Source organism: Anarrhichthys ocellatus, unplaced genomic scaffold (genome assembly GCF_004355925.1).
Source record: "Anarrhichthys ocellatus isolate YVR2014 unplaced genomic scaffold, GSC_Weel_1.0 scaffold24, whole genome shotgun sequence".
Taxonomy (NCBI): Eukaryota; Metazoa; Chordata; class Actinopteri; order Perciformes; family Anarhichadidae; genus Anarrhichthys; species Anarrhichthys ocellatus.
The window spans coordinates 4,532,547-4,560,097 of NW_022280054.1; the positions used below are offsets into that span (position 1 = coordinate 4,532,547).

General features: G+C 41.4%; 1 protein-coding gene across 3 annotated transcripts; it reads right to left on the reverse strand.

Annotated features, from left to right (window-relative positions):
- Positions 1–1,052: 1,052 nt before the first annotated feature.
- On the reverse strand, positions 1,053–25,737 carry relt (RELT TNF receptor). Of its 3 annotated transcripts, XM_031861378.1 has the most exons (12): positions 25,295–25,737; positions 18,160–18,229; positions 13,776–13,850; positions 13,525–13,617; positions 12,795–12,979; positions 12,396–12,448; positions 11,996–12,250; positions 6,660–6,740; positions 6,175–6,253; positions 3,926–4,276; positions 3,008–3,136; positions 1,053–2,650 (listed from the first exon to the last, which is right to left on the reverse strand). In XM_031861378.1, exons 3-12 carry the CDS (start codon positions 13,815–13,817, stop codon positions 2,647–2,649), a joined length of 1,272 nt encoding a protein of 423 aa, XP_031717238.1. In that variant the 5' UTR covers positions 13,818–13,850; positions 18,160–18,229; positions 25,295–25,737; the 3' UTR covers positions 1,053–2,646. The 3 variants fall into 3 exon arrangements, with proteins under 3 accessions (XP_031717238.1, XP_031717239.1, XP_031717237.1); XM_031861379.1 differs by lacking the exon at positions 18,160–18,229 and having other exon boundaries at positions 11,996–12,247; XM_031861377.1 differs by lacking the exon at positions 18,160–18,229.
- Positions 25,738–27,551: the final 1,814 nt, after the last annotated feature.

Here is a 27,551-nt window from a genome sequence, read left to right on the forward strand (position 1 = left end):
ACTTATTGCGGGTCTCTTGTGGTAGATGTGACACACCGACACTGACAGACGCTGCATCCAGATCCCCATCTATGACCAGTATAAATGCATGTTCAGCTTTGACCAAATCAAACGTGGACAATACAGTTATGACTGAAAAATCATGTAGTACACTTCTAACTTATGGCATTAAAGGATTTCTAGATCATATTTTACTTAGTTTTGCTATGTTTGAACAGCTATAATGTATGGACAGAACTAAACTACAAATGTGGCTTTTGTCAATGATTCTACTGGCCAACGGCTGCACCTGATGTTTGTATATGAACAAGTGGGTTTTCCTCAGCTCAGCGTTCTTTTCTGCATATCAGACAAAGAGGGTAAGCTTGATCACTTTGTGGCCTTTAGGACTTATTTTGAATGTGCTGCATCAAAATGTGAAGGAACTAAAACATGTTATAATAAATGTATAAATGTTAACGAAATAGTTGTGGTGTTATATTTGTCACTACATTTGTTTATTGCCATAATTTGTGTCAAGTGGCTGTAGAATGACTCACTGTAGTTCTGTGGGATATTTTCTGAAAAGAGCAGATGTAGAATAGTTCATATATTCCTTTAATTTTAGAGAATTGATTCTCTCTTATAGGTAGTGTCTGGTTATACAGCGTCTGCGCCGCTGAGCAGGGTATTTGAGAAGAGTAGCCTTAGTTGTAGTGTAGCTGAGTCACTTGGTAAATATCATTGGTAGTGTATACACTTGATTTACATAACCAGAGGTCATTTTATCGAATGAACACCAGGCCACCACTAGAGGGCGACACTCTCAAACAAACAAGCCAGTCTATTGCCTCTGACGCTTTTAGTTTCAACACATTTTTTTAAATTTTTCACTAGATGTTCCCTCACACATTCACACACAACAGCAGACAAACGCCAAAATTTGACATTATACGACCAGCAAGACATCGTTTAAAATACACCTCTTCTTTATTTCAAGAGTAAAAACATCATACAGAAACATTAAATATTATAAATGCACTCTACAAAGTTGATGAGATGAATGTTTCCTTCCTACCAGCAACACTTCAGCTTGAAAACATTTAATAATAATCCTAATAGTAATAAAAACAGATAAAATAAAAATGTGTAACTGCTGCAACCAATAAATCCTCCAGACATGTAGAATTCATGAGAAGAAACATAATAAGAAATATGAATATGAGTGGATAATTATAGTAAACTCTTTAAAACCCATGAGGATGTAAACTGAAGCCAAGTGAGCTGCATGACTTTGAGGCATCCCAGCCACTAGTCTACTGCAGCCACTGGTTTATTTAATTAAACTGTAAAAACTAAAAATGTGCGTGTGTGTGTATGTGGGAGTGGCTCCTTACAGTTATGGAGATTACATAACTGGAGTCTGGATATGTGTACTGCGTGTGTGTGTTTAGGTTTATAAACAAGACACAGATGTTTAACCAGAATCCGCTTATATTCATGATGGAGTTTAGGTTTTTGTTTTTATTGATGGACTACAAGTGTCACTTATTGGTGCAGTGCTGTTGTCTTTCACCTCACACAAACTGTATGCTAAAATTATAAAAGCCAGAACCGTTTTTCTATACCCACCCATATTTACATATGTACATTCATTTACATGGTCTATTCTACAAAAGTGATATCTACCCATCGAACTTCTTCACGCCAGGACCCAAACGACAGTTGCAGCCTTTAACTGCCATTGGGATGCAGTGTTGTACAAAATATGTTGTGATACAGTTTTGGGAACGCATCTCAACCTTCTTGGACCTATAGTCTAATAGCTTAAAGGTTGCAAATATTATTATTAATGCTGACTGTGGATAGGTGCACATCGCTGAGTGAATGTTTCTCACACTCTCAAAAGGTTCACTGAACTGTTAAGACTACATTCAACATATTCACGGTCTAAAACCTCGACTCACCTGCGAATGTGAGAAGAAACGTGATGCTGGATAACTTCAAATAAAAAGATATTTATAACAACAAAATGATATGGAATGTTATAACATTTTGTGCTTCTAATACTTACTGTAGTAGTGCTGTACTTTAATTAAGTGTCTTATGGCCATAATCATATAGGTTATTATTATTTCAGCCACACCAGCTTTGCTCTGTCTGGTAAGGAAATCTTTGATACTCTTAGTTCATATGGCACTTGATCACAACTTGGTTTGACATTTCCTCATTTTGTTTCAGTCTCACTGCTGATTGAGCAGTTTTAGTTATTTGAGTATGTGTTCACCTATGTGTGTTTTACCCCTGTGTCTGTATTTTTTTTACATGGAAGCACAAATATAGGGGCTTTCTGCCTCCCTCTGTCAGACGTTGACAATCTTTTATCACAAAGCTATACTCTTTACTTTCTCTGTGACAGTGAAGCAGCTGTGATTGGAGTGGAACTTCTACGATGTTACATCTGTAAAGTACAATATCGTTTTTATGTGATAATAAATACAGTTATATTCCTCTCTTTGCGCGAATAGAAACAACTTCCTCCAGCACGAGGTGGTCCTTGTGGTTTCATGGTCGAGAAACTCCCTCCTTGCCAGCTGTCAAGTTGTCAGTGAATGATGAGGTCGTATTCAGCAAGGTAGCGGTATAATACACCGTCTCTCTGTCTCTTCACCTGAACGAGAGAGTCAAAATGTCAAGGATGTGGCAGGATGAGGACACGAAGGACAGAATGGAAGAAGGAATGAAACAGATAGTTAGATCCAACAGAGAAGAAGAAGAAGCTCATTCCCCAAATCATTTTAGAGACACTCCTCTGATTAACTGATCATACTCTGTATAACACCCTTTCCCAGTGAAACAGACCACATAATTCAGTGCTGGCCAGAAGAATGTGAGCTTTAACTTTGAAAAACCAAGTGCAGAAATAGAAAGAAATGGGGAGGAGAGAGGTGATTACAGCGAGTGACGGGATGGAAGCAAAAATAAAGCGAGAGGGGGAAGCTGCAAAATGTTGTGTTGCAGGTTGTACCTCCTGATGCCAGATGAGGAAGACGAGCAGAACGGTTTCCCTCCAAACAGGGAGTTGCGTTGCTCCTGGGATGATGTCTTGGTTTCCACCGTGACAGGCTTCTGCTCGGGGATCTGAGCCACTTGAAACCTGGCAGTCAAGATATGATCACAATTACATTCATGGCAATCAGGGTACTTATGACAAAACACACATTTTCTTACAGGTTTGGAAGCTGCTTGAGAGTGTGTGAGGTTGATTACTCTTTCTACAGTGTTTAATCATCTTTGAGGGTTATTTACATATTGTACTGTAGGTCTGAACATGTTACATTAAAACTATTTGTACAGTTTACAGATGGTTTAAGCCTTTCTGTAACTCAACTGGATTGTGGTCAAATGACTGTGAATGTGTCAGTAGTCGAAGAAATATTTAGTTATGTCGGTTAAGAAAGTAGATTAAGTAAAAGTAGCATGCAGTGTAATAATACACCATTAAAATCAAAAGTCCTGCATTTAGAGGTGAAAGTATAGAAGTGATATCTGAAGATTGTACATGAAGTATAGAAAGTAAAAGTACTAATCATGCAACAGAATGGCCCCTGTCAGAGCTGAAGTATTACATCATTTATCATTGTATTATTACAACTACTAATACTGAATTAATAGCTGATTGAATTTGATTGAGCAGGGGATAATTTAAGTAATTTCTACACTTAAATCTACAACAATGCATCATATTTGATCAAATTCTCATATCTTGTGTGGGTGAAATTTATATCTACAAACTATTTAATAACTAGCTCTTGAATAAATGCAGTAAAAAGTAGTGGAGCTGCAGTAAAAAGCAGCAGAAAAAGTAACAAAATATTTGCATTGCATGCCCTCGTTTGTCATGTCAGATGTGTGTTGGGTATGAAGCAATATGGACGTGTCTCACCTCCCCACAGATAACACTGTCAGCTCTCCCTCCTTCTCTACAGTATTTGGCACAACAGCTTGTGTGTGGTGGGTGTCGACAAACAAACCCCCCAGCAGGGGCCTCTTCTGCTGGTCGTTGGCTCTGTCCAGTAAGGGCAGGATCAGGCTCTGGGGAGCCTTCAGGGGATCTCTGAGAGAATCCAGGGGAGGTATGAGGACAGGGGGCCATTTCTTCTGAGCGCAGCGGGTGCAGCGGTAGCCGTGTTTGGGTGCCAGGCCGGAGAGGCCAGAGATGGTGTGGAGGTGGGACTGATGGGGGCACAGCCTGGGGAGGGAGCGGAAAGGGGACAGAGGAGACAGCATCGGGAACCTGGGAGGAAGGGCAGGAGAGGATGAGGAGGGAGTGAACAAATGATCAGTTACATTAATTATTTTTTTAAATCAGGCATTTGTATATTTAATTTAGTCAAGACAAATATCCCTAAATTAAAATATTGAACTCAAACCAACCTTTAAAAGGTGGTTGCCATGTCAGTAAACGTCATTGATATTTGAGTGAAATTTAAACATTGAATTGACAACATTTCTTTCCATGTCCATTCAGTGTACAGCATAATAAACATTTTAAATCACCTATATTTTCTGCACACATGCACAAAAAGACACACACTTTCCCTCTTATTTCACTAACAAAGACCATGTTAATAAAGGTATGGGTTTAGAATAGTTTATTACATATTGAAGATGGAGGAGAGCCAAGCTGATGTAGGAGGGAGGGATGAGGCCAGAAAGGATTGGAGGTCAATGTATTAGTCTTTATTAGTGTTTTTTGTGTTGCTAAGTAATAAAGCATAACGCTAAGATAAGTGAGTATTTTAAGTGAGAAAAGCTCCAAAGAATATTCAAACATTACTTTCATCTCTGCCTTTGTTCAGTGTGAGTGTTTAAATAGAAAATAAATGAATAATTGAAATCTAAAGTTGTATCTCTTTGCACCCAGGCCTCTTTAGTGTTTGCCTTTCCATTGTTCTTTTGTGCAGAGAAAAGCAGAGCAAAAGAGGTGAATGCAGCTGTGTGTCCCTGTGTTGTACTAGTATGACCAGTAGTGACCCCTGCAGAACCTCCCACCACACACACACACACACACACACACACACACACACACACACACACAGGATCTGAAAGCTTTCCAGATTTCGGTGTGAATATTATGTGTGTGTGTCAGAATATTCTCGAATCTAAAGCTCACATGTTACAGCAGCACACTGACCCTGAGACCTCTGACTATTGTAGATGCGGCATACGTACATACTGGAGTGTAATGGATCAAATTACCATCTATATGGTGTTGTTAGAGGGATTAAGGAAAACACAGTGGTGTAGACTGTGGTATGGAGCAGCATGTTGCTGGATTTGTTAGATTAACTTCTGACTTCTTGAGCACTTTTAATGGCCGCACATTACAACCAAAGGTCCAACCACAACTACGTTTGGTCATGTAAACTGTGTGACTTCAAGCTATGTGACAGCTAATGATCTTAGTGCCAGGCTGGCTGTTTAAGCCTCATGACTCATGAGACAGCGGTTACAATTGTGTCAGACATTCTCTTCAGACATGCGGGAGTGAGTCACTGCCAAAGTATCAGCCCACGCCAGAGCTGCACTGAGGAAATGTAAACTATGCTTATGAGAGTACTTTCTTTCTTTCTTTGTAAAAAAAAATAAAAAATACAAAAAAGAATAAATTGCAGTTGGCATTGTATTATTAAAATGTGCTATAGACATAACCAGAGATATACAAAGATATAAAAACCTGTTTGCAAAGGAACATTTTCCAAAGTTATATATCAAGTGGCTCTACTGGGAGCTTGAGCCAAGTCATAATATTTTCTTTTAGAATGACATTAAAACTATGAATGTATAGGTTTATATCATTATTCAGTGTTTTGCTTAAATCTCTGAAGAGCAACTTTCTGTAACTTTTGGTAAGGTTTTCTCTCCTTCTCTGCCTGAACATCCTGCCATAAACACAAACACACACTCATACACACACACACACACACACACACACACACACATTGAGGACATTGATTTGGTTATTAGAGCCTCTTGTCAGGAGCCTCCTTCCAAAATGTCCCCTGCCCTGCTCTCTCCCACTCTTCCCTTGCCTCTGTATTCAGCTCGTTATGGAGCAGCATGAATGAGCAAAAGTATACCTCGAAGGTATACAGCATATATCGGATATTAAGTGGGTGCGTGGTCTCATACTTGATTGACGAGGCTTTCCTCATGGCCATCTGTTTGCTCTCGTACTCCAGCAGCAATTCCTCCAGTGCAGCAGCATTTTCTGAAACGCACACAAAAATTCAGATGAGACTCAATAATCCGACAGTGCCAGTCAATTCCGTAAATAAGAATAATCAGACTTGTCTGCTGGGATGTGGATTTAGACCATTTAGACCATTTCCGTAAATTTTTGCTTATTGGGCGAAAACACAACTTCCCTGGGAAAAGTTCAAAATACATTATCTTCACTCACAGTTTGTTCTACTTTTCACTCGAAAGGAAAAACTTTGTATTCCCTTTCAAAAACAACAAATGTCGGAGATAAGGAGCAGCCAGTCTGAGCTTGCAGCAGTGGAAACTTGTCTGTGACGTACTTTGGTGACACTGTGTTGCCCTCTAAAGCCACCAGAGATGAAATGACTCTGACCACTAGCCCGTGAGTTATGTCACTGCTGGTCAACACCTACCTTTCTTCTCAGTGATGAGGCGAACCAGAATACTGATGGTGTCTTCATTCAGATCGTCAGATATGTAGGGACAGTTGTTACCTAAAGCATGCAGAAAGACGATGTATATTGCATTTTAGTATATTGACACACATAATGACATATATACATATAACACAAATACAAAAAAAAACGCCATATGCAAATATTACATTATCAAGTGGGGGGCGACTCTGGCTAAGTGGAAAGTGGGGGTCGTCCTTCAATCAGAGGATCGGCGGTTTGATCCCCCGGCTCTGCTAGTCGCATGTCGATGTGTCGTTGAGCAAGACACTTAACCCCAAAATTGCTCCCGTAGCTGTGCCTGCAGTGTACATAGTATCTGAATTGTAAGTCGCTTTGGATAAAAGCGTCTCCTAAATGACTGTAATGTAATGTATTAACAAGTTAATTAATCGTAATATGTATTGAAAACGTGTGCGTGCATTGAACAAAGGATATGATATTTTCCATATTAGAGAGTCAACATAAATGCCTGAAGACCATATTTAGGTCACATGATGACAGCTGAGAGAACTCTATCTGGTGATGAGGAACGTGAGATGCAGTTAAAATCCTGCAAAAAAGCTAGTAAGCGCTCCTTGAGTTCAAGTTACGATCTCTAAAATCTCAGTTTTGTTCTCTATGGCAATAATTGCAGGTGTGTTTTTGGATCTCACTTCCCAGAGATCCAAACAGTGTCGGATATTCGGGGGAAACACACTCTAATATGAACCTGAATATATAAACTTATATTTTTGTATATATTTCAATGTACTCATGTTCCTCCTGTTAGGGCTATTATATGTTAAGATAGAATTAACACAATCAACAGATGGATTTGCTTTAAACTACCATCGTAACAGAGTGAGACAGAATGAGCAAAGTTCACACAGCGCACACACGATGGGATTGATAAAGATGGAAGTGGATGAGTGAACGGAAAAGAATAGATGTGCCTCCATGGCAACACCTTCCGAACATCCCATAATAGCACAGCACAGTGAGGCAGCTGAGAGGAGAGCAATGAAGGGCACAGGGAGAGGTCCAGAATAGCTCACTCAGCGATCACACTCCATTCAGCAATGTTGAAGCACACAGGGCTCTATCTGTCTGTGTGTGTGTGTGTGTGTGTGTGTGTGTGTGTGTATACCAGACCCCCAGGTGACTGTGTGTACAGTAGTTGTGTGTTACAGAGCAAAATGTGAGTGTTGCACTTGTCACGTTTGCGTCTATGTGTCTTCTTGCATAAGCAGTCACAGGCTGTTGTTAGGTTATAACAATAGCTGTGTCGCCACAGTGGCTGTTGCTATGCGAGGACAACGGCATCCATTTCACAGTGTGGCACTCGTTCTCTTCTATTCAGTCAGACCCATGTGTTCAGTGTTTCAGTGTCAGCCACATTAAGTCACCAGTCGTTTTAAATGCTGTAGTCCCGTAGCGCTAACATGGCTGAAACTGAAAAGCTGCGGCAACTAAACTCTACTTTTCCCTCTGCCCTTGTGGCTGAGCAGGATGAGTCATCACGAAGTTGCAGTTTTGGCTCACAACATTTTTCTCTTTCTGCACCTTCAGCTTCCCTGTCACTGCACTCTCCCATAAGTCAAACTCTTCTCTGTCTGCAGCTCTGCGTGTTCAGAGTTACCGCTGCAGTCTGATTTCAGCCCTGTAGACTTAAGCTTGGCCTCGTTGTAATTCATGCCCAAGGGTGTTCCCCCTGAGCGGAGACGATGAAAAAAAGTGCTGGAGTAAGACGTTTAGGTCTAACGCTTGCCCAGTCGGGACTACTGCAGGTGGACAGACAGACAGACAGACAGACAGACAGCACACTGCAAGGATAGTTACATAACAACGACCGAGGGGAAGACGGAGAGAGGTACATTTTTCCCATGCAGCATCCAAAACCACCTGTTGCCCTCTGATCATCCTTTTATTCTTCTGTTTTTTTATTTCCTTATATTACTCACGTTCTGTTGTATTTACTAACTTTACTTTGCTTAAGCTCCCCTCTCTCGTCCTTTATCTGTCTCACTCACACATGCAGACTTGCTTATTACTGCACCACTGCATCATCTGTCCTCAAAGCTGCGCAGGAGGAGAGAAAGAGGGGAGCTGAGAGTGAAGGAGGTCTTAACATTGCATGTTTGTGACACGTTAAAACGTAGATTTCATCTTTCTTTTAACTTATAAAGGCTGAAATTGAGAGTATTCAAAGTAATGAAAAGTCATAATGATATTGTTATCTGCATAATATCCTAAATTAAAATCATTCATTTTGAATCAATCAATAATTCAGTCAAACTAACAACAAAGGGGTTTCATATATGGAACACATAGTCAGCTTCAATAGAATGCCATTTCTATCATGGAAGACCCTGAAAAGCTCTAGAAATTGACAAAAAAAAGGGGATATAAGAAGAGGAAGGAAGACGAACATCACAGATAGAAATAAGGCGAGGAGAGAGGAGAAGGAAAGAAGAGACATAAACCAGGAGATGAGGACCCGATTTAATTATTGATCTGGCTGGGAAAGGAGAGATGAGTGGATAGTGTCGTGTTCATGAGTGGGGGAGGGGATGTTAGGAGCCAAGACATCGGCTGAATGGAGAGTACGAGGACAGATAAAGAGAACTGAGGGGGAATGGGTGCTAGGGAGTTTCTAGATGTCTTAACTTTCACAACAAAGTGCTCGGAGAGGAAGAGACCAAAGCAAAGCCGCAAACAGAAGGCAGAGATCTTTGACAGACAGACCGTTCGTATGACCTCCGTCTGTCCTCGCGGAGGCCTGAAATCACAGCTTCACAACTGTCATCTTTGTACCATGAAAGATACAAATTACTTTGGTGGTTTTCGCTGAAATGTTAGGTAACGGAAGCTATAAAAACCTAGGAACTGAAACAAAAGAGCAACGTCCTCCCTGCAATCCACAACAATGAGCTGGCAAACTACCGTGGATGTCCTCGCTTCGCTCATTGTATCAAGAAACCATCACGTGTGAGTATGTGTAACTGTATAAAGAAGAAGCAGGTTCAGTCACACAGAGATAAAACAAAATCCAAGTAAAGCATCTTTTGATATTGGCATCTGTGAAAAACATCGGTTAACTAAACTCTTTGATCCTAATGATGGGATACAGTACGTTATCCAAAGCAGCAGGTGTTGTGCAAGCGCAAACAGTATCTTGATGTGGGACGTGCTGACAGAAAGTCTGATCTGTTGAGGGTGGCAGCTGTGCTCTGAAGCTCCTGATGCCTGGCACAACGTATGGCGACTTGGCTGACACACAACTTTCCTCTGAGCCTCCCACCATCAGGGGATTGAGGGAAAAGCCGGTTTAGCCTTTCAATCTGTTTAAATGCTTACACATGTAATGACAGTAACTGATAGACACTAGCACAATAGTAAGGAAAATAACATATTAAAGTGTAGTTTATTCATTGTTTAGCTTGATGAGCTCTTCATGTAGCCTTTGCAAGGCAATGGTTGTTCAAAGGAATACACTTATGTGCTTTATTACCGAGAGTAAGATGGGACGATTGATATTACTTTCAACATGTGTATTTAAGCATGTTCATGCATGACTGTATCTATGTTCTATGCGTGCATGTGGATTGGAGTCAAAGACAAATTTCCCTACGGGACAATAAAGTATATCTTATCTTACATCTGTCTGCTAAATATGAAGTTACATCCAGCAGGCGGTTAGCTTAGCATAAACAATAAAGCACGGGGAAACAGATAATATTATCCTGGCTCTGACCAATGCAAAATCCACCAACCAGCACCTCTAAAGCTCACTAATTAAAACGTAATGTCTTATTTGTTTAATTTGTACAAGAACCAAGGTGTGGAAATGTCAATTTATTGTTTAACATGTTAAAAAGCGAGCTTCAGAGGTTATGTTCGGCAGCTTTTGTAATTTTGTAACGGACAGAGTTAGGCTAGCTGTTTCCTCCTGTATCCAATCTTTGTGTAAGCTAAGCTAACCGGCAGCTGGCTGTAGCTGCATGTGTAATGAACAGATGAAAGAGGTATCCATCTAATCTTACTTTCTGCAGGATAGCAAATAACTATATTTCCCAAATGAACCATTGCTTTACACTGTGTCTAATTTTTGCATGAGCAACCAAGTGAACGCAATAGTTTGCAATGTTTGCTAAATTGAATGAACTCCCTCTGACACACATTTTGAGTTTGTGCAACCGTAAATGAAACTCCTCACAGCAGACGGTTTATCACAAATGTCAAATGATCTACGTGGAAACATACCAGGAACCCTTCACTAAAAAAAGGCTGCTCCGAGCAATGCTACAGTAGATGACGTACGCCATGTGACTTGAGGGTTTTACCTTGTAATCAAGCCTGAGAACCACACAGGTAAAGTCCTACATCACGTGCAATAGACACTTAAAGGAAATATGGGTGTACTTCTGACATTGTGTGCACAGCAATGCAGGTCTATACAAAAAGTATCCATGGTGTCAGCTTTGATATCAAGATTACACCTCACAAGCAAAGAGTTCCATTTGGGTCGAAGACTGAGGTACTCCAGGTCTATGAAGAGCCTCCAGTACTACATGACTTTACACTTTTACAAAGGACAGGCATAAAGACCTCTCACGTTACTCTGAGCCTGAGCAAACCAGTTAGAGCAGGAGTGTAATGTAACACTTGTTTAATCGCTTGATCCCTGTGTGTCTCTCTTTCTCTCTCTCCACTCTCTTAAGATTTCCATGTAGTGATACTAGTCACTCTTTCGGTTAATACCACCCTCATCCTTCAGTATCTCTTCTTCGTCTGCCCTCCCCCGCTCCTCTTCATACTTCTTTCTGTGTTTACCCAAGTTTGTTTCTCTCTGACGTCAGTAGGGTGAGTGAGTTGATGGGAATGCTTTTTTTTTTTCTTCCCCTTTTCAGATTGGAAAATTACAAGGACAGCAGTGCATGCTTAGAAAAACACATGCATGCTTGCCATGTCATGAACCCTGCAAGGTCAAAGTTCAAAGAGGAAAAGAGAAAGCCTCCCATGTAGACCTGCGTGCAGTCACGTCACAGAGATACATGGACTGTGACTGCACACAAAAGACACTGCCCTTTGGCCTTGGCTTGGATTTGCCCGGACTCCTGACAACACTAAACCACATCGTGTGCATGCGTTTGTGCTAATTTGGCATTTTTATGGGCGAACGTGACAACAACCTGAACATAAATCATAGTGTCAGTAATCACTCTCTCTGCTACTTTCTATCTTTTTGCTATTTTTTCTAACTTTTATTTTCTTCCTTATATTTCCATGTCCTGTCATTTGATCTCTCTCACCTTCTTTCTGCGGTGTGGCAATTTCTTCATTTCCTCCCTCTTTGTCAGCACTGCAGCGGTATCCCTTCTTCTTCAGGATGTTGCAGATGAGGATACCCAACAGGCCCATTACGCAGAAGATGGGCACCAAAGCGAACACGGCGTACTCTGCCGTCTTCTCCTCAGCGCTTCGTACCACTGTGCCATTGACCGGCCCCCCTGCACCGCTCGATGGACCTTTACCCACTGTACGCACCGCTCGGACACGCAGAGCTGCTGAGAGAAAGGAGAAAAAAGATACAGAAAAAGCATGGTCTTAGCTACATGAAGAACAAATGATGATTGTGAAATGAATGATGGACCGGCAGCATGGGAAGTTTGAAAACACATTTTCAGACAGATGCTGCAGGATCCTGCTTACTTTTCACACACAGACTTTGGGTGGAAACTTCCCCTGTGGCAGTGGAGTGAAACCTGCAAATGGAAAAAGAAAAAGGAGAGAAAAAAAGCATAATTAGAGAGATGGACAGAGAGAGAAAAAGAAAGAGGAGGACCATTCTACAATTAAAGAATGAATCAGCGGTTTTAGACTGTGGCATTTTGTGTCCTGTTGTGCTTGATGTTGCCTGCCCATTGTGGTGAATGCGTGTTTGTTTGTGTGTGTCTCCTTGTTTTGTCGACACAGCAAACCCCCAGATTTTTTTTCATTTAGAACAAATAAAAGTTTACAACGTGCATGTTCGAGCAAAGCACTTTCAATGTCAAGCCAACAGTTTCATTTAATCGTGGGTGGATTAACAAGCAGACAGGTAGGTCTTACCCAGGCAGGCAGTCCCCACAGACAGCATCGGAGGTCCCAGTGCCAGGGGTTGCAACCTTACGGCCGAGGATCTTGCAGGATGCACGTGGGCGGCAAAGCTCAGAGTCCAGTGTGTCTGAAAAGCTTCCAGATGGGCACAACTGACATAGCACTTCCTCTGTTGGCCTTTGGATCTGCCCACAAGCCTGGCAAGACAGAAAACACTTCTAAACTCAAGCAAAATGAAGCATCTCTCTGGAGCTGTCAGAGTGTTAAGAGTCTCTGTGTTAACTGGAATCGAAACAAGACATCTTTATACTTTCACATACATAGCTTCATGGACTATTCAAAAAAGGTAAATACAGGTATCCAAGTGATTGTTGTGTCAGTAACAGTATGTGATCTACCAAAACTTCATAAATACAACCTGCAAAAATAGAGAAACATGACACACCTTGACAAAAAAAACAACTTTTGATTATAATGCAATGTCATACATGTTTATGGATGCAGATAACTACATACATATATATTGCAAATAACAATCCATACACACATTCAAAATGTGGCTGTTGCTTACATGACACAATTCATTTGCACTCTCTATACTTATTGCTTTACTGAACAATAAATCACTTGATAGCAACAGATATGTTAACAGCAGAGACATGTTGGACTAAAAATGTCTCTCAAAGCGAGTCGGGTTGTTGAATGAATGAGTGAATAATTTGGTTTCGGTTTGTACTCTTACCTTGGAAGGCTCCTGGCCAGCAGGGCAGTGCAGACACACACATCCTTCCCCCCGCCGACACTGCACTGCTGCAGTCCCACCACAGCCGAACACCTGGAAGGCACATGCACACACATGCTCATGAGTCGGCCGAGGTTCGCGGTAAAACTGAGTGCACGCACTTACTAAATCATGAAGCATACATGCCACCTGGTCTATAAGGAACACAACCTTTCTTTGTTTTGCATAAACACACGCGTGCACGTATTTACCGTGAGAAGGACGAGAGCTGAGCAATAAAGGTGGTTCCTCATCTTCTTCAATGTATTCTACTATGTTCATATGATCTAAAGGAGAGAGATGACAGGAACATTCCATTGTAAAACATGGTCCGGTTCGTATAAACATGGGTTTTAAAGTGCATTATAAAAATAAAACTTGTCACCTCAGTCAAACACAACTGTGCTCTTTTTTCAACATCATTTATTGACCTCCTAAGTGTATAGGAATATGTTCTAGTCCAGTAAGGATAACAACACAACATATCACAACACGACAAAATAGATGACATTACAACACTCCTGTGACACGGACACACACAGTACATAAGCATGCACACTCACACTATACCACACGCACGCTGACAAAAACACCTGAGTCATTTTTTGCGACTCATTCAGAGTGGAGTGACTCGAGTGGCAGGGAGGTAAGGAGCTGCTGTAAATGCTGTAAATAACATTTAACATGAATCAGGTTTATTTATGGACAGGAGTGAATGAACCAGGGCTTTTCTGTGGCTATTTCAGGGCAGTAGGCACTCGCATACACATTTAATGAAATTATTCATGATAAACATATTAATTTGCCAACTCATACTGACTTTCTCAATGCTTGACATGCTGCCCCTGGGATGAGTCTATATGGACATTTAGGTAAGTCAGAAAAACCCAATTATTTTTATTTATTAATGTCATCAAAACTAAGTGATATCGTGATAGAGATTACAAACACATAGTGATGAGGATGATTGTATTGCCTTATTTTGCAGTGTTATTGGAAATAAATCTAAGGAAAAACTCTTATATGAGTCAGATTATATTACAGCAAAGCAATGTTGTCATCTCTAAAGTTAGAAATCCCTATAGTGCCCGCATACATAAACATTATTCACACAGAAAGTGTTCGGCAAGATATATATTACTGCCCTTTAACTGATGCTTCTATATAACTTCATGGACAAAGATGAAATCTAACCTGAGGTCACCTATCAATGAGACACTTACACTGGCTCACCTTCACGTTTGAGACTTCACTGCTTAATGCAACGTGCCTAAATCATGTAGTGTCAACATATATTTTGTTACATTAAAAAGGCAGCAGAGCTGTCAGCAGGGTGGCCACCCAACATGCGGAAGATTAGGATTCAATTTCTGTGACAGCAAATGTGCTGAAGTGTCTCTGAATAATTATTCCTACAAGCCGTTCTGAATCTAAACTTAAACTCCAGATTAGCTTGACTCAGTCCACTGAACAACTGGTAACAGGTCTAGAGTGTGACACATCATATACACCCAAGAATAAATTAAGGAAATATATGCATTTCCAAGACTGACAATCTAGAATCCTAAGAAAAACTTGTTATAACAATTTGTCAAAATGCTGTGCCAATCACTTCATCCAACGTGTGCCCTACAACATCTTATTGATAAAGCAACTACCAAAATAAGACTGAATTCACCCAAGAGCAGTATTATCAGAGAGGCGAAAATGTAGCTGATGGACTGGTTGGACCCAAACAGGCTTGTAAGATAACTACATATTAAAATAGCCACTGACCAAAATGAAAACATAAGAAGCATTTAGAATATATCAAACAAAAGAGAAGATAGGAGAAAAGAACAGACAACGATGGAAACGGCCATTTTGGCTCAGGCCTGAGATAAAGAACGTGAGAATAGGAGAGAGAAGAAGAAAATGGTAAAGAGCGGAGAAAGACGGAGCAGCATGCTTACCCCAGACTTGCAGCTGATTGGCACAGTTGCCTTGGCAACTCAACTAGGATGCTGTGTATGTTGCTAGAAATGCTGAGTCAGCGCCAAACTCAAATCTAACTTTCTTACAGCTGTCTTGACAAGCACTTGGTTAAAAGTCCTATTTGGTGCCACTTGGACACTCGCAAAATGTTCTACTGGACTTCACAGCTACAAAATTAAGCTAGAAAATCTGAAATTACATAAAGTTCAGAATGTGAGACAGAATTCACACTAAAATGCAACTTGAGAAGTCACACAAATCTCAAGTCGAGTGTAGCTGAATGGAAGGTTCAATGTACCTGCCTGTGTCTTATACTGTCACTCTGACCACAGACACACCCCTGACATCCTTGGGACATGCCCCTTCTATCACAGCTAAAACAGCGTGTGTGTGTGTGTGTGTGTGTGTGTGTGTGTGTGTGTGTGTCATAAGTGTGCCTGAAGGGTGAGGCCACCTTAATGCGCCTCTTGACCGCGCAGCAAAACATAATGTTTTAAACATTAGTTAGCAAGAAATCAACGCTTTTCCACTCAAACCCATTTATTCTCTTTCTATGTGTAAAGACACACCGCGCATGCACCTATGCAGCATGTCACTAGTATATGTGTGCAGTAAGGGTGTGGTGATATGCCTTAACATACTTTTTTACACATTATTTGCGAACTAATTTATTCTTGTTCATGCAGGTGACACACATACAAACATATGTCCACACACACACACACGCACACACACACACATCTGGAATGCCATAACATCCAGCCAACACCAAGCTGTGCCTTATACGAACAAGAAAATAGAAAGAAATTAACTAGTTTATGATTTTGGTACAGCAAGGCCCTCATGCCAATGACAGGCTACTGAAGCATAATTTGAGGGAGCAGGAGACAGATAAAGCGAGGACAGAAAAAAGCACTAGTTTGAAAAAACAACTTGAGTGACTGAGGGACCGACAGAGCTGTAGGGGAGACGAGAGAGAGGGACAGAAAGAGGAGAAAGTAGTAGGGAGTGCTAAATTGTTTTTACATTTCTGCCAGATAGCATGATACGGTATATATAGAAGCATTTATTAAAATGCCATACAGACCAGAGCAAGAGGCTAATTACATGTCATAACACGCGCTCATAATTATGCACTTATGCAAACACACACACAACCGGAAAAAAATGAAAAAATGATCAATAAAAACGACAATGATAGAGAGAGCAAAACAAAAATACCTCTGTTTTTGGAAAGTGTCAAGTAACAACTTGGACGGGGTTCGAATGGGAGAGGAATGTTTTCCCCAGAGGATCTCCCTTGACCTCCAGAAGTGCAGTGACTGAAACGGTCCAGCAGAGCAAGGTGAAACTGATTTGTGCATGCAATCCGAAATCAGTATCATACAGCACGCTGACTTCACAATTGACTTCACAATTGACCAGTTTGAAAAGGCTTGTACATTCCAGTATGGGACACAAAAGCAAAACTGTGCCCCAAAAAGAGTCATTCTTCCATTATGTACCATTAAAAAGTCTTCCCTTACTGGATTCCAGCTAATGCAAACATATTTCGTTGAAAAACAAAAAGTAGACCAGCAGTTTGCTAACCATTTCCAGTGTTTGCAATCCACAGATAAAAGCAGTCATTTCATGCAAGAGCAACACATGCAGTGAAATGTTTGAAATACAAAATGCATGTGAAAGCAGGTCCAAAAAAGGATGTTTAAACGTGCCAGCTCCCTGACCACTGTCCTCAGAAGCTAGCCAATCACAGCCAGCCGTTCCAAGCCAGTATTGTCTGCGTGTGATTGGATTTAAATCCAATTTGTCTGAGGTTTTGCCCAAAAACCCACTACAGAAGTGACCGCCACACGTGGAACTACCACTGGACCTACATGGCACATGACCACCCCTGTGTCCCCACGTGGCCTTGTCCGCATTCAAACACCCATCCTTCTCTTCCACCAAGTCCGTCTGTGACAAAGTGCCGCTCGGACAAACAGCGGTGCAGAATTCGACATTCGTCTTTTTAAAGGAATAAGTTCCACATTTTGGAAAACACGTTTTATTGTTAGATGTGAAGATTGTGCACCACTCATATGAAGCTGCAGCCAGAGGCCAGTTAGCTTAGCTTAGGATGAAGACTGGAAGCGGGGAAAGAGCAAGCTTCGTTCTGTCCAAAGGTAACAAAATCAGACACTTTAGCTCAATAAATAGCCCCAAACATAAACTCCCGTAAAATCACCAAGAGAGTGAATAACTCTGTTTCCAAAATTTCTCCTAATTCATCAGTTTTCAATCCCTCCATTCCGCATAGTTTTACAACAGCATCTCTTAATTCAATTTCATCATTCCCTAACTGGAAATGTCTGCAAGGCCTTTTGTCTGAGCTCATGGCTATTTATGGCACTAAATCTTTATCTAGTGCGAGTGATGTTACGTAATGGTATTGTGTTGTGGCTTGGATGTGTTTTATAATGGAACAGGCGATTGTTAACGTATAGTGTGGTCGACATTGGACCTAACACATCTTTCAACACACATCAACACTCATCAACGAAAAGAACAATCCTTGTCTTGGAAACTGGAGTTCTTTTGTCTGCTTGCCGGAACTTTCGTGTCTCACGTCCCTGAACTCACACTTTTTTTTTGACTTCAACTCTTTCGACCTCTCTCAGCACTTGCGCTGTCAAATCCTTCGGTTTGGAGGCTGCAGTCAGATTAATGTGTGGGTAGAAGTAGTAGAGCGAGACAGAAGGAAAGAGCGAGAGACAAAACAAAAGAACAGAAACAAAGGGAGGGAAAACAAGAAGAGCAGAATATAACAGGATATTAACACCTCTCAGAATATCCCATCGTACACAACAAAGAATCCAAAAGACACCAACAACCTTCGTCATTTTATGTGAAAACAACCAAACAGGATAAAAAAATGTAAAACACCTCAAAGGAAAGGGAGAAGAGCGTGACGACTGTTCCACAACTGTAAAACAGTAATTACCCAAAAGCCTTGGTGCTGTTGTTTGACACATTCAAATAACAAGTCGCGACAACATCAGATGACCAGTCACATCTTCTGTTTTGTTCAGGAGAGCTAAAAATAGCGATAATAAAGAAGTAATGGCAAAGGCTTGACAAAAACACAGACACTATTCTATGCTGTGGTGGTTTTTGGGGCAAGGACCAGAGCTAATGTGTCGGAGAGCTTTTTCTGGCTCCTTGATGTCATGCAGCAGCTGAGCAGAGAAATCCTACTGGATGAAGCTGTGAACGAAGGGAAGGAACCACAAAAGAGGAAACACAAGCATGAGTGGGACTCCTCTCCCTGTGTGAGGTGACTGAGCAGCAGGAGGGATGAAGTGTGAAGTGGGGTCGAGCTGCCACATTATTGGCTTCTAAACATAGAGAAATGCTTACCTTCAATAAGGTATTAAGGTAAGTAATAAGACAGCCGTGCTTAAAACAGCTTTTGTTCATTCTATTCTTTTCAGCAAATCCTCTGTTTTATCGCCATGTTCTTGTTGTTATTAGCGCTTATAGCGTGCCTTGCTGTTAAATAAGTGCTCTGCCCATGAACTAGTTCTGATTCACCTGAACCGTCGGATGGTTTGTTACACAGAAACCATCTGAGAAGCCGTCATTGGAAACTACCAATACTTGTAAGATGAACTCTCATCGAAGCGAGTCGAGACAAGTGAAGAAATATTCTCCGGTTCTGATGTAGCTGATGCTGTCGCAGGATCAACGTTAACTTCTATTGTTTACAACAAACAGTCGCCTCTCTGTGTCGCCTCACACACACCTAAGCCACGCTCGTAGCTGCCAGTAGCTCCTCACAAGACGCCAATTGGTCCGTGCATAAAAATGTCACCTTGCTTTAGTCTTTTATAAGCTTATTCATCAGTTCATAATCCCTCCATTCACCGCAGTTTATAATGATACAACAGCATCTCTTCCTTTCACTTCTAAGAAAAGTTCAGTAAGCCCACCCAGATGTAGTATGTGAATACAGCCAACCTGTTCTCACTCCAAACTCAAGTAATGCAGCTTGGTCAGTGCCACCGAACAGAGTTTACACTAACTTTATCACAGCAGAGGTTGGGGAGTGACAATAACAATCTGTCATAGCTTTATTTTGACCAGGTTAAGCCCGACCAGGTCAGGTCTACAGTTGTTTTGCCACATAGAAGTAAACACTACTGACTTGCTGTGTGCTGGAAGTATTTGACTAGTATGACAGTGCACAGAATCAGCACCTTCTTCTAGCTGAGTTTAAATATCTTTGTTATTTGCTCAGTAGGTGTGGTGATCCCTCGTTAGAGGATAGAGAAGCTCAAAAGATTATTTTCTTCTCTGCAGGTTGAGAAATCCTCCTGATTTGGGCTCATAAACCTTTACAAACCCATTAGATTATCTCAGAAATGCATAGTCACCAAGCTCATAACAGGGTTGTTTGTCCTAATTCCTGAAGAGCTCTAATCTCACGGCAAAGACATTATGCTATATAGATTTTGTCCAGAATACTACATCCTTGTTTTAGACTTGATTAAAACAGATTAATGCTCATCATCATTGCCTATTGGTGTACTTTGATAAAAAATTACAAAAGGACACTAAATGTTCTTTTGGTGTTTCAAAAATGGCTGATGAAACACTTTCAGATGGATTTCAAAAGACGTTGATTTCCCTCTCCGTCATGAAGTAGAAAGGCTTGACAAAGAAAAGTCAACCACCAAGTCCCCATGCCAATAATGGCTACCTATGAAGCCCACTAGGTCACGTAGCGTGTCCAGCTTTGGGGAACTCCTCTTTATCTAAACAGCCCATGTAGTGAAATACAATAGGAAAGAACTGAGCCGGCAGAAAAAGGTTTACCGTAATTACACTCCATTATCCATCAGACATTTCGTGGACCGAGAGATAATGCGCACTTGTACGACAACGACGTGATCGGGACAACCATACCCTCTGTTTGACTTAATGGAGGTGCCCATTATCGGCAAATGAAAGGCTGATTTACGCCAACACTTTCTACGTTAGTGCTCAGACAATGTCTCATTATAGGGAGCGAGTCTGATAACTGGGCTGGTGTCGCCACTCCACACACGCCTGTGGATGAGTTTCTCTCACTGTCTCTTTGTGGCCATCGTTCCTCCTCTCTGTCCTTGGGTTGAGGTGACGTTCGGTCGTCATGTTTTCCAGTGGAACTTTACACCAGCAGAAAGTTAACGGGCCTCTCTTGTGTCTCTGCCTGTCCGATATCGCTGAGGTGGAACGAGAGAGGTTGAATTGACCAGAGGGAGTGGAGAGAGAATCAGAGGAACAACAGGCAAGGGAGACAGACGCAGTAAGATGTTTAGCTTGTTTACAGCCACCATGAATATAGGCTACATATGGATACAAAGGAAACACTGGTAATGTTTCCTTTCTTTTTGTTCATTAGAAACAGATGCCACATCCTGTGGTATGTCACAAATTCACTCATGCTGTCGGCTCAGTCCCCACTTTTAGTTTCCAACCGCTGTGTCCATCCGTCTATCCCCCCCGAAAGTCAAATTACATATGTGGGAGACACTGAACAAAAGTTCTTCACAAGGAGACAAGGACACTTTACTATCATTTAAACTGACCAGAAGCCAACCACAAAGCAATACTGGCTACAAAACAACCCTAAAAAAGAATCCAAGGTGACAAAAGCAGAACATGGAGCAACCCCAGTATGCAAAAATCAGTGTGGGAGTAGATGTCTTTGAGTCTGGTATTTTCCCATACATCACCAGCATCATTAACGGTGGATGTAGATCAGCTTCGTATGTTCACAACACCTTAAATTATAATCCACAGCCCGTACACACGTACCAGCTCTAATAAAAGTCAGCACACAGACGAGGCCTATAATAAAACAACTCCCATTTACACACACAAACACGCGTATGCCGAGTGAAAACAACACTTTCAACATGTTATCTCTATTTGCCAAACACATACAGAGGATTTATATAATTACCATTTGAGTCAATGGAAAAATCTGCCGTCTATTATATAAGGACCTGAGCTCAGGTAGAGAAAGACATTTCGTCCAGTGTGTACAGATTGTACGTAGGCTATTCATACAACGCGCTTGCATTCATGAGCATTGAAAAGAGCTGTTTTGTTGTTTTGATGTGAGGCTAAATTATAGATGTCCTCTTCGCTCGCAGGAACAAGTCTTCGCCCTGTCTCCTGCTCTCAGGGAAAGTTGAAGTGATAAAGAGAGTGTTGACTGTTTTCAGGGAGAAGTAAACCTTGAAGAACCGTGTCTTTTGTATTGTGAACTGCAGTCAATCACCTGTGGCCTGTAAAGGCCCACTATACGGACAACATGCTTGACTCAGTCCGCAGAGCCCTGAAGACCGGCCCCCGCTGCTGCACAGAGCGCTGTTTGCTCGTTTATTCAAAGTGTATCAATACTGAAAGTGTCTCTTGTCCAAATTGCACCAACTTTGACATTGACTTTGACATGTCCTTGGGTCCCAAATCAATACCTGTCAAGTTTGAAGTAGATCGGGTTAACGGTTCCCCGGCTATATGCAAAGGACACTCACACACATCACATACATACATACATAGATACAAGTATACTGTGTTTAGAGTTGTACTCAATGACTCCCGACTACAAAAGTGCTGCTCCAGATGAGAGGTTCACTTTCCTGCTTTGTTGGCTACATCGTCATTACTCAGCGGTGGTTTTGAAACGGGGCGTGTCTGTAGCACTCCTCACATGAGGGAGTGTGTGAATTCTCTCCAAAACACGACACACACACACACACACACACATACACTCATGCCTCGTCACAAAGACATCGACACGCTGGTGTGTGATTTGTTCTGGCAACTAAAAGCCAGCGATTGGTCACTGGCGAGTTCAGCTAGCAGATTGCGGTCGCACTGCAGATTCATCTTTCCTCCACCAGAGTCGGCCTGTGGGGCAGCAAACGTCTGCAGTCTCTTTTCCCTCTTTTCTTGAAGCTTATTTTTAAGACTGTCATTAAACGGTGCACAGTGGGGAGCGGGAAGGCATACGGAGGAGACGGAGGGGAAAGGCCATGAACTCGGTCCAAGCAGGGCGAGATTACTGCTGCCTGCTTCTGTCCTGACTGAACCAAATCTCATGGAATGTGACTGAGCATCTGCTCAAGAGATAAACCACATACACATACAGTGTGTCAGTTTAAAAGTAAATGTCCTTAACAGGGGCGTTTCTAGGATTCAAAGAAAGGGGGGGCTTAGCCCCAAGGGGAGTAGTATGTTTGCGCGCAAATTCTTTTGGGCCCCATTTGGGGCCGCGGATATCCATTGGTTCAATCAGAAAGAGTGTGATTTTGCTCTGTAGTTTTGCTTGCATTCAGTATATTTCTCACTTTTCTCAAATAAAGAGAGAGAAATTATTTTCCTGCTTGTAAAGGAAAGACGGATAAACTAGCTTTCATATCCACGTCACTCCCAAATCCTAATTCTTAAAGGGACCGCACACAATGGATGGAGAATGGACCTGGCAGTGTCAACTTTATATCGTTCAGTATGATGATAGGCTGTTGGATTGTAATTTGAACGGGGAGAAAACATACAAACCAGAACGCACGCACATATGTAGCATGTTAGAGTTATAAATAACTTGTCCATGTGAGAAACAATAGTTTAATTTAATGACATCACCAAAATAAAAAATTTTTTTTTTTTAGCCAATAATGCCAAATTATTTGGGGGGGCTGAAGAACATTTTAGGGGGGCATTTTTGTCCTTCAAATCCTGCTTTTCCATTAAATAGAAATAACTTATAACTAAGCTTAGGTGTGCGTTTTGTACATGTATACTGTAAGTGAATGTAAGCGGTTGCATGCTCGTGCCAACGTCTTTCCAGCTTTTTGTGACCAGGTCCACCTGTAATCATCCGATCCTCCACCAATCTGCCCGTGCAGAGGGCTGAGCCAGCATGGATCTGGATCTGCGGTCAGCGAAGAGGGAATTTCTTTGGCACGGAGTTCCCTTCCCTGGCCACTGTGGCACGGGGACTTAAAGACTGTCTGGAGGCTTTCCCAACCACTCTGCTTGGACTGATGGACGGACAGATGACAGATTGAGGGCCTAATTAAAGCTGTGTCTCTGACCTCCACATGCACATACGCTCGAGTTGAGCCTGTTAAGTTACGCTCATAATCCCTACATGTACGTTTGTTATCGCCTCCAAACTGCCACACATACACTCTTAGATCTATCTGTCATCATCCCCTATACCTCTCTTTTTTACTGTCTGTTTCCATGTTCTTCACTGCAGCTTTCTCTCTTTTCCTCATCCCTTTTGTCTCTTCTTCTCTTTTCTCTCCTCTCTTCCCTTTCCATCCGGCCATCTTTGCCTCTTGTGTAGTTATTTTCAAGTAAGTGACTATAATGATACCACCGTAATGTTTTGGAGTTGTTTGAAGAAAATATGACTTATAAAAAAAACAGACACAGTCCATTGAATTCTCAGTCGACGCGTGCCATGACTAGAAGGAAATAAACATTGTATATCTTGTAAAAATCCTTCCTTAAAATGCCCTGCATCGAAATGAAATTAGGGACGAGCCAGTGAAACTGTACATGGCCCTCTTCTGGTGGAAGTGTGTTGGTATCGTGATGTGTGAGAGAAAGCCTCTTAATGGCACAAGCGTGCAGGAATTTGGTCTCAGACAAAAGAAGCCCTCGGTCAAAAATGACAGTCTTTTCTTTGCTCTTGTGTAAGTGTGTGTGTGTGTGTGTGCTTTGGGAGCCTGCCCTCGCTGCTCATTCTGCAGAGGTACATCCTGCCAAAACCACGGCAGTATGATGTGATACGGTGATGGTGATAAGACACAACTTAAAGATAATGAAACAGAGAAGAGTGTGTGAGAGAGACGTTAAAATCAATGCTGTACACTTTTAACGTGACATTTTTACAGTTTCTTCTTCTATCTTCATCTCTATGCAGCATGCTTTGGCAATAGGTATCTTTTTAGTTTTGCAAAATATAATTTTGGTTGAACTGAACTGACCTTGATGTATATCCAGTATGACATCATAAAGATGTATACAACAAGAAAATAAAGCAGCGCAGCCAGGACTCAGTTCACTTCATTAAAAAAAGAGAGGGGGAGGATCATGCTACCAGTGAGGTCATCACGTACTTCCCTTGTGCGTAAAGCATGCTCCCACTCGTCATTAGACAGCACGAGGAACAGTGGTTCTAGTTATTATAACCATTTTGAATGAATAAAAATGTATTCTGCTGCATAGCAGTGTATAACCAATATATATATATGTATTAAATGACCAAAACTAGGGGCTGGTAAAGTATCCAAGCTACTAAAGTCACAGTACGCACATCACAGCAAAACCCTATTAGTGTGTACTTTACTTTGATAAATCACATGAGCAGCCATAAAGGTTGCTCAGGCAACCCATTGACATTAAACATAGTTACTGTCTTGTGAGATAACCCCCTTTGAAACAAGCAGCAGAGACTCTGTTTGTCTAAAAGCATAGGTATCAGTAGGCGCCATATGATGTGCCGTAGCCTGGATGAACTCATATGAACATAAATATAGATATATGTCTGATTACCGACGTGCGTAAAAGTGGCCATGACGGTCGGACAGGCTTTGCAGCGAAAAATGTCCAACACGAGCGGCAATGACTGACGCGACTAAACTACCGGCTTGAGCAGCCATTCAGACTCTTACTACAGGGTAACAACAACAAAAAAAGTTGTCGGACTTACCGGTTTGGTGAATAAAAGGAGTTGAAATCAGTGTTCAGAGACGAGCATCATCGGTTGTAGTGGACCGAGTTGGCAGGTGTAATTTAAAAGAAGATGGATGAAAACCACAAAGCCGGCCGGTACGCGAGGTTCCCCCTTCTCTCTCTCTCTGTGTGTGTGTGTGTGTGTGTGTGTGTGTGTGTGTGTGTGTGTGTGTAAAGAAGACGTAACACTGAGCTGGCAAAGTGAGCTCACAGTGCGTCACCGCTGCAAGATGAAACTCCCGTGTGTGTGTGTGTGTGTGTGTGTGTGTAAAACCCCCTCTGTCGGCCGTTGTCTTTCCTCATCAAGGACTGCGGCTCACAACCTGGCAGCTGAAGCTCTTAACGGCTTTAGGTCTCCCTATAATGGGGAGCCAATAAACGGCCCCAAAATGGAAACCCAAAGCGTTCAAAATTAAAAAAATATTCTAAAATAATGTATATGAAATACATAAAAAGCGAACTTATGTGAGAAATAGTCTTTATAAATTATCTTTAAATGACCACAAATAAAATATTTTATTTTTATTTTAGTATTTTATTGCTATTCATTTGTATCTCATTCCAGCAGTTTTTATTTAAAAAAATCCCTTTTCCAAACTCTGTTTTTTTGTATGTTTATCAAAACTGTTTTGAAGGCATTTCCAAAATCTTCAAAGACTCTTATAGTTGTATAAATAATTGATCCTCTGCACGGTAAGAAAGATTTTACATGGTTTACACGTTTATAATTTGTTAAATTAAAATAAAAGTTTGTGATTATCGATGGTGTCTGCATCAATGTCCAGTCCTCCAGCACCTGTCTGGCATTAATTGCAGTGCACCTTGTCATAGCAGGAAAAGCACAGGTGTTACTAATATCATTAACGATGGCTCTGTTCTCTTCAACAGACACAGGCACCATGACAGTGCGACACTGAGCCAGCATGCACAATACTGGATTCACTCATCATTTGCTTTATCATGTGCTTTTCCTATTGGGATATTTCAAAATGGCTCACTATTGTACACTGACTGTTGATATTTATTGAGTGAACATCACTTCAACGTAAAAATGAAAGTAGTCAAACTGAGTGAGTGTGTCTGTCTGAGAGTGGAGTCTTAATCCTGCAGTTGGGCCAAAAGCAGCTCCTTTAATACAGATCAGATGTGTGAACTCACTGTACACAGTTTTTAAGAGGATAACCGGGGACCTTCACAGCAGCCTGGGGAAAGAAATAAGTGACTGAGGAGTGGATCATGTGTTTGACACTTACAGCACTGTGCAAGATTTAAAAAAGGAGCCTTTTCTAACACACTAAGTACTGTAAAATCTGAACGAAGGAGACTTCCACGGGCCCACGTTCTTCCACTGGGCTGAGTCAGTGCGAGTCAATGACACAATATCAGTCAGTCATTCTGGTGACACAGATGCATCTCTGTGCTGCCATCTTTACTGCCTCTTTCAGTCGTCACACAGATCTTCACTGTTTAATGCATCATTTGAATACTGTGTGTGGATGCAGTGTGTGTGTGTGTGTTTATGAGGGGGGGCAACATTAGTATTTGTGTGTCCTGAATGGCCTGCATTCATACAGCTTCCCCTATATATACTGCAGGGCTATCATATCACAATACACTACATTGTGGGTCAGTGGGCTGAAGTAAAATGAATAGTTGAGTGACACAGAAGTGTGCTGATAAAAAAAAAAAAAAAAAAAAAAAAAACACCGTTGTAACTGTGTTATGGTCAGAGCGGCTGACTGAAGGAGTTCATCATTAGACCTGAGTCCACTGTATTTATATTTATTTACTATCCATTGTTACTGTAAAGACCAGAGGGGGAATGTCAGGGTCAGAGATGAAGAGGCAACAAGTTGGCCCATCTAGAGCCAGTGATTTGTGCTCGTTCTGGGCTACTGTAGAAACACAATGAAGAGGACCTGCTCCGAAGATGTAAAGGGCTCATTCTGCGGTAGCAACACAACTCGTATTTTTAGGTGATCATTACTACATTCTATTTCTGTCAATATATCCCCCTAAATGCTACACACTGTTCCTTTAAACAATTAGAAATCGATTGATCAATTAATGAATCAATTATTGCAGATTCATTTGCTGTTGATCGACTAATTGATTTAGGGTAAAGTGAGCATTTAAGGCACATTAGCGTTCAACTTATAAATGCGTTCCTGGGTATCATGTCTATGTTTGGTGCACCTAAGCATCATATCAGAAACCCAGATAGTAGCCCTCGT

Bases quoted from the DNA above. Each gene is read 5' to 3' on its own strand.
- relt (XM_031861377.1), bottom strand. From the start codon at position 13,817: ATGAGGAACCACCTTTATTGCTCAGCTCTCGTCCTTCTCACG. The intron at 12,980-13,524 runs GTAAGAGTACAA...CTGTCTTGCCAG, and splicing joins CTGGCCAGGAGCCTTCCAAG to GCTTGTGGGCAGATCCAAAG. The intron at 12,449-12,794 runs GTAAGACCTACC...TTCCATTTGCAG, and splicing joins TGTGGGGACTGCCTGCCTGG to GTTTCACTCCACTGCCACAG.